Source organism: Microcaecilia unicolor, chromosome 1 (genome assembly GCF_901765095.1).
Source record: "Microcaecilia unicolor chromosome 1, aMicUni1.1, whole genome shotgun sequence".
Taxonomy (NCBI): domain Eukaryota; kingdom Metazoa; phylum Chordata; class Amphibia; order Gymnophiona; family Siphonopidae; genus Microcaecilia; species Microcaecilia unicolor.
The window spans coordinates 244,209,924-244,226,075 of record NC_044031.1 but is presented as its reverse complement, the minus strand read 5'-3'; the positions used below and the strand labels follow the sequence as shown (position 1 = coordinate 244,226,075).

The following is a 16,152-nucleotide window of genomic DNA, read 5'->3' as shown; positions in this document are numbered from 1 at the left end:
GCTAGTATTGTTTTGCCAATGTGTATAAGTCCACACAGACATAATATTGCATAAATTACTTGTGAAGTTTTACAATTTGAGTATTGTTTCAACACAAATTTCTCTCCTGTTTTTGGATGTTCAAAAGATTTTGCTTTCAAATTCACAGAACTGAACAATGTAAACATGGGTAGTGTCCCCATATTAGATTCTTCTTAATGAGTTTTGGAATTTCTGATGGTGCTAAAGAATCTTTCAGGTTCCTACTCCTTTTAAAGGCTATCAGTAATTTCCTATTCAAAAAATATGGTATGTTTTAAACAAATGGACAATATTTCATTAATATTGTAATAATAGATAAATGATCATAATACAGAATACAAATAACTATCATTTTTATCCTTACTATTCTGCAGAAGGTTTTTCCTTCGCTTTTGTTCAGCTCTTAATATGTCTTCTTTAATATAGTTTTACGATATAATATGGTTGAAAACTTTCCAAACTTAGTGAATCTTAATATCTTAATCCATTTAAAGAAAATATTTTAATATGGTGAAGATTCATTGATGACATATTAATAATATGGGTAGGTAATGAATCTTTGTTAATGAACTTTTATGCCTGGCTAAATTCAAAGAAAGTGAATCTAATATTCCAAATTAATTTTAGTAGAAAAGTTACCCTTTTTAGATATTAAGATTTACTTTAGGTTTGGAAAGTTCACAACCATATTATATCGTAACAAAATTTTACACTATAAAAGCAGTCACAGTCAAGTGCTTAAACATAATCTTCCTTTTAGTCAGATCCTTAGAGTTAAGAAGTTATGTTCAGGTGATCGTGACTATAAGGAACAGATAGAATAAATGTCCAAGAGATTCACACAGATGATATCCTACTGAATACTTGTTCTGCTTTTCTTTCACTTGTATCTGAGCAGATCAATTTGCGCCTCTTGTTCTTGTTTTAGGGCATTTCATCAAGGCACTCCTTTTTATCTATCATCATTAACTATTCTATACTCTTCCCCACGTGTGTTATGATCACTCAGTGACCATTGTATGGTTCCACATTTGTGGAACTCCATGCCGTTACAGTTATGGGGTGAATCTATTATCTGTAGGTTCAAGGCAGGGCTGAAAACATGGTTATTCCAACAGGTCTATGCTTATGTTGATGAATAGTAAGGCAGGGGGGATGTAGTACTTCCTGGGAGAGGATGTGAATGAGTCTGTGATTGAATGTCTATTCTATTATCTTTTTGGTTGACTGTATGTCTTTCCTATTTTATATTGTAGTTCCTTTCCTACTTTGATTACATTTTAGTTTAGTATTTGTTAACCGCTTTGTTCTGTTCATCAGTTAAGGCAGCATATTGGATCATAAATAAAATTGAGAACCTTTGTGCTGTACTAAAATAGTATTATTGCCTTTCATAGAGCGCACTGCATGCTGTGCCTCATTATGCAAAGTGCTGTCTGAGAGCTGGTGTATTTCAGTAAATTCTGTTCTGGTGCTGACATTTTATTCAGGGACTTGAAATGTTCTTGGTGCTCTAACTTCTGTTCCTTCCAGAATGGTATTTCTCAGTAGCCTGGATCCTTGTTCATCTGAGTTGTGGCTTCTTGGGGTTACCAGTTCTATTTTTGTTTTCATATTTCTATTTCTAATTTGCAACCTGTATTTGGTGAGGGTCTGAATTTAATTCCCACTGATCCTTTTTCTTTTTTTTTTTTAAGATTTCTTTTTTAAAAGATAAGAGGGTAGTGGATGGGTGGGGGGATTCACTTTAAAATTGTTTTTGAATTCATGTTATTTAGGACTATAATGATAAGTGTTTAAAATGTTAATTATTAGGGATTATGTGGTACGATGCTGGAGAGTAGACGCTGAAACATGAAGCTCCTGCACTCCGTACCATTAATCTAATCATTACAGTTGCAATATCTTACTGATTTGATCTTAGAAGGAGAGATCCTTCTGTTCTCGCTGAGCCTTCCTTGGAGTGGTATTCCATCCCATAGATCCTTTGGGATGGCAGCTAAATCTCACACAGGATGACAGAGCAGAGTAAAGTGCCTGAAGGAAAGATGGCGGATATTCAGGTCCCACTTAGTTCCTCAGTCAGTTCCACATGGACAGCTAAAATCACTGTGGAGGTATCATCAGCAGTGGAAGCCACTCTCAATAAAAAGTTGCAGGCTCTTTATGATAGAGCGGATTCTGCCCATGAAAGATTGGATAGCTTTCATTTTGATCTGAATCACCTGCAACAGTGTGTGAGTGATATGGAAGACAATATAGCAACGGGAGCGGGTCCGACAGAGACAATGTGTAAAAGGTTGGTGGAGCTGGAAGCTAAAGTTGATGATTTGGAGATCCGCTCCCGCTGGAATAATCTGCATCCTATTGCCAGATACTTTGATTTATAACTGGTAAGCTTCCTGGAACGTTGGATCCTGTAGTCGGTACAATTAGGCCAACATCTAGGGCCTTTGCAGGTGATTTGGCATGAGTAGGTCATTACCACCTGGATTTTTTACTGCTAGGTCAATGGCTTGCGGTAAGGTCTCAGACCCAAAATGGACACGCCGTAATTTTCATTTTGCTGCACATCCGTTTTCAGCAAAAAAAAAAAAAAGGCATTTTTTGTAGGTGCACTGAAAAATAATTCTGTGCGCGCCCAATACACGTGTCTACGATGGCCTAATAATAGATCTCATGTGCCATTCTAAATACTATTCGTTCCAGTCAATCATGGACCTATGAAGGAAAGACTGTATTGTGTTTCCAGGACTATTCAACACATGTATCCATGGCTAGGAAAGCCTTTGCTCCTATTTGTGTAAGTCTTTATAACAAGAAAATGAGGTTTTCCTTATTATATCCAGCCAAATTGTGTGTACATCATGAAGGGGGTGATAAGTTTTTTTTTTTTTTTTTTTGAAGATGTGAGTCTGGCTAAGGATTTTATTGCTTCATTAAATTTGGACTTTACAGGCTCAACTCCCTGGTTCTTGAACTGTCTCTGGAATCATTAGGGTTGCCTTGGCATCTATTTCATCCAGGTGAAAAAGATTATACTCATCATTCACGGGCCCATGATACGTAATCTCATATTAATTACTTGTTAGAGTCTACTGTACGTACTGAGTTGGCTTCTTGTATTCATCAGGCTATGATTGGGATATAACAAAAGAGAGGGAACGAAGTACAAACTAAAGTCCAAACAAAAAAAACAGCACCCCGGGCCTTTAAAAATGGAACACAGTTCTTTAATGAATGAGCCTTGACAAAAAGACCCGACACGGGCCGTGTTTTGGTGACTAGCACCTGCGACAGGGGTCACAGTGATGAAATGGAAAACTTGGGGAATAACTCAAATATATTCCTCTACAATATATTATTCCTTACCCCACGTCTCATATAGTAAAAGCTACAAAGCGCCAAGGCACTTTGACTTTCTGTATCCAAACGGAAAGTGAAAGTGCCTTGGTGCTTTGTAGCTTTTACTATATGAGACGTGGGGTAAGGAATAATATATTGTAGAGTAATATATTTGAGTTATTCCCCAAGTTTTCCACGTCATCACTATGACCTCTGATGCAGGTGCTAGTCACCGAAACACGGCCCGTTTCGGATCTTTTTGTCAAGGCTCATTCATTAAAGAACTGTGTTCCATTTTTAAAGGCCCGGGGTGCTGTTTTTTTTGTTCAGGCTATGATTGGGCCATTTCAAGTTTTATATCATGATTTAATCTGGATTGAGTTGGAGTGGAGCCCGAGGGGCTTGAGAGATTCTCGTTGGCGGTTCCCTAGAAATTTGTATTATGACACTAAATTCCATTATTTTTTACAGAGTAAATGGCGAGATTATGTGGATCATAATAAAGAATATTTTTCTTCTAAACCTGTTCTCTTTTGTGAGGCTGTGAAAGTAGTTTTACGTGGGGAAATCTCATACATGGCCCATAAGAAAAGAGTAGGTGAGGCTGATTTACTCCATTTGCAGACAAGAGTTCAACAATTGTTTGGTACCAACCCTCGTGTTTCCACTAAGGCTTGTTTTCTGGCATCCCAGACTGTGTTAAATCAGCTGATCCATTCTAGAACCCAGAGGGCTTTATCTTACTACCGTTATCAATTTTTGAAGCATGCTGTTAAGCAGGGGAGTCTGTTGGCTCATTTGGTGATAGACTGGAAGCCTGTGTTGGTGGTTCAGTTATTGGATGGGGCAAACCAATATGTTAGATCTGAGGAGGATACATGTACACTGTTTCAGGACTTTTACACGCGTCTTTCCTCCCCCCCAGAGAATGTGGGTTTAGAAGGATGTCTCTTAACTTGCTGGACAGTCTTTACCCCACCTGACAGACTCCCAATGTGCCTTACTCTGTGTACCTATCTTGGAGGATGAAGTGAATTTGGAGTTACAGGCTAGCCCTCTTCATAAAGCTCCTGGAATGGATGGCTTGCCCTCTGAACTTTTCAAAATCCTAACCCCAGCAGTGGTCCCTTGTTTGGCTACAGTTTTTAATTCTTATGTTAGTAGTGGCACTCTGCCTAACACTTTACAAGTAGCTCAAATTGTGGTACTTTTGAAATCTGGTAAAGATTCTCATTACATAGATTCATACTGCCCTATCTCCCTGTATCTTTTGAAGCTGTTATTTGCTTAGGTCTTGGCAAGTCATCTAGCCCAAGTTTAGCCACTTAGTGGCAGTCCCTCAGGTGGGCTTTCTGAAATCCCAATTGGTAGCAAAAAATATGCAACAGATTTTGACATCTTTGGAGATGGTGCATCTCCGCTCGTTGCATTATCTGCTTATCAGTTTTGAATCAAAAAAGGCCTTTGATAGGGTTCATTGATCTTTTCTGTTTGAGGTTTTATGGTTTTCGGGGTTATTTTTTAGCAGCGGTTCAGGCTCTTTATTAGAACTCTAGGGCAGAGATTAAGGCGAACGGGGTGTCATCTGCTTCCTTCCTCATAGCTTGTGGGATGCGGCAGGGGTGCCCACTTTCCTTGCTTCTTTTTTTTCTTCTTTTTCTAGACCCCTTAATTTGGGGCATCTTGGGGGCTAGAGATATTTGGGGGTGGGGTTGTATTGGCACTGCTACCTTTAAAATCTCTGCTTTTGCAGATGATCTTAGCGAACCCAAGTCCTCTTTGCCAGCCTTGTTGGACATTCTTGCAGAATTGGGAGTCGTCTCTGGGTTTTGTATCAGTTTTACAAAGTCTGAGGTTCTCATGATCAATATAAATGAAGCAGATTCAGCTGTGAGTGGACCCTCTGCAATTATGTACTATTTGTCCCAATTTTCTTTTACTAAACACACGTTGCAGCAGTGGTCTGGCCTACCTTTATCACTGAATGGGGCGCATTAGTCTCTTCACCATGGTCATTTTTTCCTAAATGGTTGTTGTCATGAAATGCCTAGCCACCCGCCTGGGGCTAACCCTGTGGCCATTTAGAGGGTCTATCCCTAGCACAGCTCAGGTCCACCTGCACCTGCCGCTTGTGCTCTGCACTCGCTCCCTCTTCCCACCGACTGAGTCACAACCGCCTCTGGGCAAGTGTCCCATTCTCAAATTATCCCCAGTGATTTCTAGGTTACTGGAGGCCACACTCCCAGTGGTCCCACAGTTCCCAGAAAACACTCACAGGCCCAACACACAAACAGCCAGGATGCTTTATCAGTCCAGACAAGCAGAGTCAACAAACTAATAGTGTTCATTGTTGCAAAACTTGGAAACAGAAAAAGTGCAATCAGCAGAACAATAACAGGTAACTGAAATATGGATCAATTATAACACTATCTAAACATTTGTATACTATCTAAATAGTAACAGGGAAGATCAGGACATAAAACTGTTCAGAGCCTCAGCAAAGTGATCCTACTCTCATTTCTTCCTGGCTAAGACTGGAGCAGAAGCCAGTAACTCCTGGTTAACTTCAAACTCCAGGCCAATCAGAGCTCAGAATAACAACATTTGAAAATAGCTGGCTATATCACTGCAGGCACTTCCTCTTTTTCTGTGTTAACTAAAACGGAAAGGTCTGTTCTCTGTAACAGCTTTAAGCATAAACATGCACCACCTGCTGGCCAAACTAGAGAAATACATTGCAGGAAAATATCAATATAATTATCACAGGCTTAAAACGCACTGTTCTGTCACAGTTGTATTATTTGCAAACCCTACCTTTGTTTCTGACCTCCAGGATTTGTAAACTTTGTCTAGTTTGGTTTCTCGCTGTTGCTGGGGGGAAGGGGGGAGAGACAAGAAACAGAAGATTAAATACCAATTTCTAGTGGGTAATTTGTATTGCGGGGGGGGGGGGGGGGGGGGGGGAGAGGTTAAACTTCCAGATGTTAAGTTACATATTATAACCTGCATGTTGCAGCATCTCATGGGGACGTCTATATGCCACTGGACATGGAATTTACCTTTTGTTTTCCCCTACATCATCATTGTGTTGCACGTTCAATCCTCTGTTTTACAGTTTCATTTGCATAAGAGTGTGTTAATTAAACTTGTTCGGGCGGTCTGGAGGGATATTGCTCAGTTATAGAAGTTTAACCCCCATTGTAGTTGTTTGTTTCCTTTATTGAGGGAACTTGGACTTCCCTCCAGGTGCAGGTAACCCTCGGTTATTGACTTGGGTTGAAGAGTGTCTTAGTCATTGTGTCATTTTCTTTCACCCACGAGGGAGGGAGAGACGCTGGATCTGGTGCTCACAAATGCGGATAGCGTGTCAAAGGTCCGAGTGGGTGCCCACCTGGGCGGCAGTGACCATCAAAAAGTTTGGTTTGATATGACGGCTGAAGAGGAGGGTGGCCACTCAAAACTCAAAGTCCTGGATTTCAAGCATGCTGACTTTAGTAAAATGGGGGAATACCTAAGGAAGGAGCTGATGGGCTGGGAGGACGTACGAGAAGTGGAAGGACAGTGGTCCAGGCTGAAAGAAGCTATAAATAGGGCCACAAACCTTTATGTAAGGAAAGTAAATAAAAGCAAGAGAAAAAGGAAACCGCTATGGTTCTCCAAGCAAGTGGCTGAGAAAATAAAGGCTAAAGAGTTCGCATTCCAGAAATAAAAAAAAAAACTCAAGACGAGGAACACGGGGAGGAATACCAGAGGAAACTGAAAGAAGCCAAGAGAGAGGTACGTCTGGCGAAAGCGCAAGCGGAAGAACAAATGGCTAGAAAAGTAAGGAGGGGTGACAAAAATTTCTTCAGGTATATTAGTGAAAGGAGAATGACTAAAAAGGGAATTGTGAGACTAAAAGATACTGCAATCCGCTATGTAGATAATGATGAAGAAAAGGCAAATTTGCTAAATAGATACTTTTGTTTTGTTTTTACTGAAGAAGATCCTGGAGAAGGACCACGATGGACTGGCAAAAGTTCATTTGAGAATGGAGTGGATATAGCACCATTCAAGGAAGAGAGTGTGTATCAACAACTAGAAAAACTAAAGGTAGACAAAGCCATGGGACCGGATGGGATCCACCCCAGGATATTGAGGGAGCTTAGAGAGGTTCTGGCGGGTCCTCTTAAAGATTTGTTTAATAAATCCTTAGAAATGGGAGAGGTTCCGAGGGATTGGAGAACGGCGGAGGTGGTCCCTCTTCACAAAAGTGGTGATAGGGAAGAAGCTGGAAACTACAGGCCGGTAAGCCTCACTTCGATTATTGGAAAAGTAATGGAAGCAATGCTGAAGGAAAGGATAGTGAATTTCCTGGAAGAAAATGAGTTGCAAGATCCGAGACAACATGGTTTTACCAAAGGGAAATCGTGCCAAACGAATCTCATTGAATTCTTTGATTGGGTGACCGGAGAATTGAACCGTGGACTTGCTATAGACGTAATCTACTTAGATTTCAGCAAAGCTTTTGACACGGTTCCCCACAGGAGGCTCTTAAATAAACTGGATGGGCTGAAGATAGGACCCAAAATGGTAAACTGGATGGGCTGAAGATAGGACCCAAAGTGGTGAACTGGATTAGGAACTGGTTGATGGACAGGCGCCAGAGGGTGGTGGTGAATGGAGTTCGCTTGGAGGAGGGAAAGGTGAGTAGTGGAGTGCCTCAGGGATCGGTGCTGGGGCCAATTCTGTTCAATATATTTGTGAGTGACATTGCCAAAGGGTTAGACGGTAAAGTTTGCCTCTTTGCGGATGATACTAAGATTTGTAACACAGTGGACACCCCGGAGGGAGTGGAAAACATGACAAAAGGATCTGAAAAAGCTAGAAGAATGGTCTAATGTTTGGCAATTAAAATTCAATGCAAAGAAATGCAAAGTGATGCACTTAGGGAGTAGAAATCCAAGAGAGGCGTACGTGTTAGGCGGTGAAAGTCTGCTAGGTACGGATGGGGAGAGGGATCTTGGGGTGATAGTATCTGAGGATCTGAAGGCGATGAAACAGTGTGACAAGGCGGTGGCCGCAGCTAGAAGGTTACTAGGCTGTATAGAGAGAGAGGTGTGACCAGCAGAAGAAAAGAGGTGTTGATGCCCCTGTACAAGTCGTTGCTGAGGCCCCACCTGGAGTATTGTGTTCAGTTTTGGAGGCCGTATCTTGCTAAGGATGTAAAAAGAATTGAAGCGGTGCAAAGAAAAGCTACAAGGATGGTATGGGATTTGCGTTACAAGACGTATGAGGAGAGACTTGCGGACCTGAACATGTATACCCTGGAGGAAAGAAGAAACGGGTGATATGATACAGACGTTCAAATATTTGAAAGGTATTAATCCGCAAACGAACCTTTTCCGGAGATACGAAGACGGTAGAACGAGAGGACATGAAATGAGATTGAAGGGGGGCAGACTCAAGAAAAATGTCAGGAAGTATTTTTTCACGGAGAGAGTGGTGGATGCGTGGAATGCCCTCCCGCGGGAGGTGGTGGAGATGAAAACGGTAACGGGATTCAAACATGCGTGGGATAAACATAAAGGAATCCTGTTCAGACAAAATGGATCCTCAGGAGCTTAGCCGAGATTGGATAACAGAGCCGCGGAGCTGGTGGTTGGGAGGCGGGGATAGTGCCGGGCAGACTTGTACGGTCTGTGCCCTGAAAAAGACAAGTACAAATCAAGGTAAGATATACACAAAAAAGTGGCACATTTCTTGGGCAGACTGGATGGACCGTGCAGGTCTTTTTCTGCTGTCATCTACTATGTTACTATGTAGATGGCTTCATGCGAATATCGATTGCTTTATTTTCAGATGGGTTGGATTTTGCTGCTCAATATGCATTTCAGTAACTTGCTCATTATATTTCCTCTTTAGATCCGCGGACCTCAGCATTGATCTGGATTCTAGACTGCAGGACTTTTTGATGTACTGTTGGGAGACCTTGTTTCTATTTGTTACATAAATGATTGCTTGTTATTTCCCCTCTGCAAGATCTTGGGGATTTAGCACATCATTGGTTGGAAGACTTGCATCTTCCAATTTGTTCCCAGGACCTCCTTCGTTATATCTGCCATATTCCATTGTGGGTATATAGTGCAGAACTTAAGAAATGCCAATATCGTATGATACTCAGGGCTTATGTTTCAGAATCTAGATTACATATCATGGGCTATATTGACACATCTGTTTGCCATAAATGTGGGGAGCTTCCTAATACTTTTTATCATGCTTTTTGGGAATGCAAATTAAGTCCTTTTGGAGGTCCTTGACATGTTATCTGGAGCGAATTTTACACCACACTCTTTCATTTCTTCAAGGAGATATCCTGTTGGGCCAGGTCTCCTCCATAGGTATCAGTGCTAAACATCAGGCAACTTGGGTAATGAAGGCTTGCATAGTGGGGAAGAAATGTATTTTGCAGAATTTGACTAAGCCTGAGGCTCCGCAGTATCAGCATTGGGGGAATAGACTTCATAGGCTGCTTTTGATGGAGCTTAGAGCCACACAGTTAACTTTTAAATCTCAACTTCAGTTTTATTCTGTTTGGTGGCTGTATGTGCAGTCTTTGGCTCCTCATGCCCATAGTCATATGTTAAATCAATTGAGTTCTCTTTCAGATGCCACAAGGTAGTATTCCCCCCCCCCTTTTTTTTCCCCCCTTCAGGGACAGTTGAGGGTGCTTCTTGTCTTCCTGATACTCTACATTTCTTCTAGTGGGGATTATAAGAATCCAGACCCTCCATGATGGGTGTTTTGGTTATATATGAGTATTATGGGACTATGTGGGATTGCAGTTTTTCTGGCATCTGGTTGGGTCTTGCTTTTGGGTATTTTTTTTTTTGTTCTATTCTAAGCTAGTCTTATAATAGCTGGTAGGATTTGGGGGAGGGTGGGGATTTTTCAAACTTAATGAAAAAGGATTAATGACGAGATGCTTTATGTTGCTGTTCTCAGATATGCGTAATTTTATGCATTTCTGCTTATTGCTGTTATTGTGTCAATGTCTTGTTATTCGCATTGCCATCAATAAAAATTGTTAAATGTTAAATTACTGAACTTTAAACACAATCAATACTTGTTTGTTAAATAACATATATATCTTTAAACTGATAGTGTGCCCTGACAATTTTTGTGCCTTGTAAATGTGTCACAAGATGAAAAAGTTGAAAATCACAGGTCTACAGTGCTGTTCCTATAAGAGCTACTAAGAGCATGTTTTCTTGATTATTCACAAGGTTCTGCTCTAAGAACAGAGCATTGCTATGTTCTTCCTCAGTGATTGTGATTGCTGTGTAGTCAGCATGCTGATCATTAGTCGGAGCAACATATAAAATACTGAGTTGTCCATTCAGCCCTATTAAACTAAATCAGTGTTTTTATGCAGTGCAGATGTATTTTACTATTATGAGAGGCATGTGAATGCCAAGTGGAAAGCTGACAAGATGTTTTGAAAGCCTGTAATTATTTTTAATAAAATTAAACTCAGCCTTGGGCAAGTCACTTAACTCTCCATTGCTCCAGATAAAAAAAACTTAGATTGTAAGCCCACTAAGGATAGAGAAAATAACTCCTGTACGTAAGTATTGCCATACTGGGACAGACTGAAGGACCATCAAGCCCAGCATCCTGTTTCCAACAGTGGCCAATCCAGGTCACAAGTACCTGACAAGATCCCAAGAAAGTACAATACATTATATGCTGCTTATCCTAGAAATAAGCAATGGATTTTCCCCGAGTCCTTTTTAATAATGGACTATAGACTTTTCCTTTAGGAAGACATCGAAACCTTTTTTTAAACCCCACTAAGCTAACTGCTTTTACTACATTCTCTGGCAATGAATTCCAGAGTTTAATTACACGTTGAGTGAAGAAAACTTTCTCCGATTCATTTTAAATTTACTACTTTGTTTCTTCATTGCGTGCCCCCTAGTCCTAGTATTTTTGGAAAGAGTAAACAAGCAATTCACTTCTACCTGTTCCACTCCTCACTATTTTATAGACCTCCATCATATCTCCCCTCAGACATCTTTTCTCCAAGCTGAAGAGCCCTAGCCGCTGTAGCTTTTCCTCATAGGGAAGTCATCCCATCCCCTTCATCATTTTCATCGTCCTTCTCTGTACCTTTTCTAATTCCACCGTATCTTTTCGCGGTCACACCATGGAATGATACAAAGATATTATAATGACCTCACTTTTGTTTTCCATTCCTTTCCTAATAATACCTAACATTCTATTTGCTTTTTTTAGCTGCTGCCGCACACTGAGCAGAAGGTTTCAATGTATCTCAATAACGACGCCTAGATCCCTTTCCTGGTCGGTGACTCCTAATGTGGAACCTTGCATTGCGTAGCTATAATTCGGGTTTCTCTTTCCCACTTGCATCACAACTTTGATGTTGTCAGCAAATTTAATTACCTCACTAGTTACTCCCATCTCCAGATCATTTATAAATATGTTAAAAAGCAACAGTCCCAGCACAGACCCCTGGGGAACCCTACCATCTACCCTTCTCCATTGAGAATACTGACCATTTAACCCTACTCTCTGTTTTCTGTCTATTAACCAGTTTTTAATCCACAGTACCTCTTATCCAATGACTCCCCAATTTCCTGTGGAGTCTTTCATGAGGTACTTTGTCCAAACAACTTTTGAAAATCTAGACACAATATTGACTGGCTCACCTTTATCCACTTTTGTTCACCCCTTCAAAGAAATGTGATTGATTGGTGAGGCAAGGTTTCCCTTCTTTAAATCCATGTTGTCTTTGTCTCATTAATCCTTGCTTTTGAATGTGCTCTGTAATTTTGTTCTTTATAATACTCTACCATTTTGCCCAGCACTGACCTCAGGCTAACCGGTCTATAATTTCCTGAATCTCCTCTGGAACCTTTTTTAAAAATCGGCGTTACATTGGCCACCCTCCAATCTTCTGATACCATGCTTGATTTTAAAGATAAACTATATATTACTAACAGTAGTTCTGCAAGTTCATTTTTCAATTCTATCAGTACGCTGGGATGAATACCATCCGGTCCAGGAGATTTGCTACTCTTAATTTGTGAAATTGCCTCATTACATCCTCCAGGTTTGTAGAGATTTCATTCAGTTTGTTCGACTCGTCAGCTTTGAATACCATTTCTGGCACCGGTATCTCTCCCAAATCATCTTCAGTGAAGACTGAAACAAAGAATTGATTTAATCTCTCCGCTATGGCTTTGTCTTCCCTGATTGCCCCTTTTACCCCTTGGTCATCTAGCAGTCCAACTGATTCTTTTGCCAGCTTATTGCTTTTAACAGTGGCGTACCTAGAGTAGTTGACACCCGGGGCCGGTCATTTTTTAACACCCCCCCCCCCCCCCCCCCCCCAAATCCAGTACTAGGCATGCCGAGAATACAAAACACTCAGGACCTATAGAGCAATTCTACCATACCATAAGCAGTCATTTCTACGAGTCACACAAGGAAAAGGAAAGCATCTTAAACACTACAGTGAGCACTAGAACATCAATTCACCTATTGTAAAACGAAACCAGACAGAATAGTACAGATCGTAGATCCTGCACAGTCAATGCCAACTGAAAGCCATGTCTTTTTCACAAACACAGATACACACTAATCCACTATAGAATAAGTAATCATAAACTTTCTATTTAGACAAAAATTAAACTGAACCCCCAATGCCAGACTCTGCATACAATGCAACACCACACCACAGAAACAGAAACTGTCCCCTAGTACTGTGCAAAATATAAAGACAGCAGATGTAAATTTGAAAAAAACTAACAAGTACCAATCACCACTTTACAAATTAACAAATAGAAATAAAACAAATATAGAAAGTAAAATAATACCATTTTATTGGACTAATACATTTAGCTTTCAGAGACCAAAACCTCCGTCCTCGGGTCAGTACAGTATAGTGCTGTTACAGTATCCTATCCTGACCTGAGGAAGGGGGTTTTGTTCTCCGAAAGTTAGTCAACATGTATTAAAATTAGTCCAATAAAAAGATTACCTTATTTACATGTTCTATTATAAACATTTAACACATCTACAATACTTTATCCTATAGCAAAAAAAAAAAAAAAATATATATATTTTATTTACAGTTGTCTCTGGTTTCTGCTTTCCTCATCTTCTTTTCACCGTCTTCCTTCCATCCAGCATCTGTCTTCACTCTCTCTCTCTGTCTGCCATCCAGTGTCTGCCCTCTCTTCCATCCACTGCCTGCCCTTTCTCTCTGCCCCTTCAATCCACCATTTGCCCTCCCTCTCCCATCCATCCAGGGTCTGCCCTCCCTCTCGCTCCCCCTTCCATCTAGGATCTGTCCCCTCTCTCTCTGCCTTTTTTCAGCCCCCAGTTCCAGCCCCCTTCTCCTCTCTGAACACCCCCACCCCAGTCCCCTTCTCCCCCCCCCTTCTCCCCCCCCCTTCTCCTGTCTGAGACCCCCACCACAGTCCCCTTCTCCCCTCCCCTGTCTGAGACCCCCACCCCAGTCCCCTTCTCTCCTCTGAACAACCCCACCCCAGTCCCCTTCTCCCTTCCCTTCTCCCCTCTGAGACCCCCACACCAGTCCCCTTCTCCCCTCTGAGATCCCCACCCCAGTCCCCTTCTCCCCGCTGAGATCCCCACCCCAGTCCCCTTCTCCCCTCTGAGATCCCCACCCCAGTCCCCTTCTCCCCTCCCCTGTCTGAGACCCCCACCCCAGTCCCCTTCTCCCCTCTGAACACCCCCACCCGAGTCCCTTTCGCCCCTCTCCTTCCCCACCTCAGTCCCGTTAAAACCGGCGAAGCAGCGTCGCAGGCAGCGCCTCGTGCACTGCTTGTAAAAAAAAAAAAAAAAATCAAATCTCCTTCCTTCTCCTCGTCTTGACGTCAACTCGGGCCTTCCAATCAAATTGATTGGAAGGCCCGAGTCGACGTCAAGACGAGGAGGAGAAGGAAGGAGATTTGATTTTTTTTTTTTTTTTTTTTTACAAGCAGGGCACGAGGCGCTGCCTGCGACGCTGCTTCGCCGTTTTTTTTAATGTGCGGCGCCGCGGGAACGGCCACGGGAGGCGGCGGGAGCGGAGCACCCCCCACCCACTGGCACCCGGGGCGGACCGCCCCCACCGCCCCCCCCCCCCTTGGTACGCCACTGGCTTTTAATATAACTAACAAAAATGTTTACTAGTGTTTTTGCCTCCAAAGCAGTCTTTATTTCAGAGTCCCTCTTTGCCTTCCTTATCAGTGCTTTGCATTTGACTTGACCTTCCTTATGCTCTTTCTTATTATTCTTAGTCTGTTCCTTCTTCCATTTTCTGAAGGATTTTCTTTTAGCTCTAATAGCTTCCTTCACCTCACTTTTTAACTACTCCTATACCTGTATATAATATGTAAACTGCTTTGGTGCTATCATAGAAAGGCAGTATATCAAGAATCTCGATAAAGAGAAACACAAGCAAAAACCTTAGACATCTCTATTTTCTATTTTTGTATGTATCGTTTTGTTTAACTGGTGAGGAGAGAAGTACTCTTGTAGTGGAGAAATAAAGGCCATATAATTTAAATTCATGTATATATAAGTACCTGCTACACAGTTAAGTGCCAGTGACTGAAGCCATCTGTTGATTTTCATTGGTACCACTGAAAACCATTAGACAATCCTGGCTCTATCCAGGTAGTGCTGGGGCAGTTCAGGGATACAGTAAAGGCAGAGCTGGAAGGTAACAGATTAGCAGCAATATTCAGTTTGCTACCTGGATGACTATCTGGATGAAGGTTGGACAGCAAGAAACTATAATCAACTTACGTATCCAGATAGGCTCAATATATCATTGCTCTCCAGAGTGGCAGTAGTCACTCAGAAGTTAAGCAGTGTTTTATGATGCGGAAGTGCAATGTATTTGATAGAAACTTTTAACAGCTTTTTTTCTACACTTATAGTGATTTGTGGATTTTTTTCCCCCCTCTTCAGCGTTTTGTCCGTATCACATTGGTCACATCACTGTTGTTGGACTTGGTTTTGAGAATTATGTAAGTATGATCCCTTTTCAACATTTATTTCAAAATTAAATTTTGTTCTTAAATTGCATTGTATTTAATGCTCAAACTATGACAGATAAAGAGCATCTTGACCTATCCAGTTGTCCTTTCTGGTAGCAAAGCTCCACGGTGCTGAGAAAAGGTTTGTGAGCTCTCTAGAATGGTCTGTTGCTTAGCACCTTTATACTCAAAACATGATTAAATCTAATCAGACCATGAGAGAGCTTAACTCCATTAGATATTCAAAGGATTTATTTCTTTATTTTAACATGAAGATTCAATAATTGGATAAGGGACTTACTTTCCTTCCCCCCCCCCCCCCCCCACCTTTCACCAAATGAAACATTTGTTGTGACTGTAAAATTAATTTTTTGACTCATTTGCCCAGAGAATGTTACTCCAGAAGTGTTTTTGGATCATTCACATGTTCTTTGGTGAACAGTATTATTTGGAGAGCAGTGGTTTCTTGTAAGCTCTCCAATCATGAATTCCGTTCCCATGCATATTTTTTTCCCCTTTTAAGTTGACCCTGTCCTGTCAGGAATAATGGTAGTGTTGCATCAGGACCTGGCGGGAATAATGTTTTGTTTAATAAGATGAATCAAAAAATTGAACTTTAGTCAGTAACAAAACAGTAGACTGCCTCCCAAAGTTAGATTTCATTCAATATTCAAGTCTGGTAGTAGTGTCATGATGTGGGGTTGCTTTTGTGGATCAGAACTTGGATGGTTTG

At 41.3% G+C, this 16,152-nt stretch overlaps 1 protein-coding gene across 1 annotated transcript in view; it reads left to right on the top strand.

Annotated features, from left to right (window-relative positions):
• The window catches only part of LOC115471567 (E3 ubiquitin-protein ligase MARCH6-like), a 284,950-nt gene that overhangs the window by 117,511 nt on the left and 151,287 nt on the right, over positions 1-16,152 (top strand). Inside the window, exon 11 of the mRNA XM_030205205.1 lies at positions 15,352-15,410. Within this exon, the coding sequence (XP_030061065.1) occupies positions 15,352-15,410 (59 nt within the window). The remainder of the gene's footprint in view (positions 1-15,351; positions 15,411-16,152) is intronic.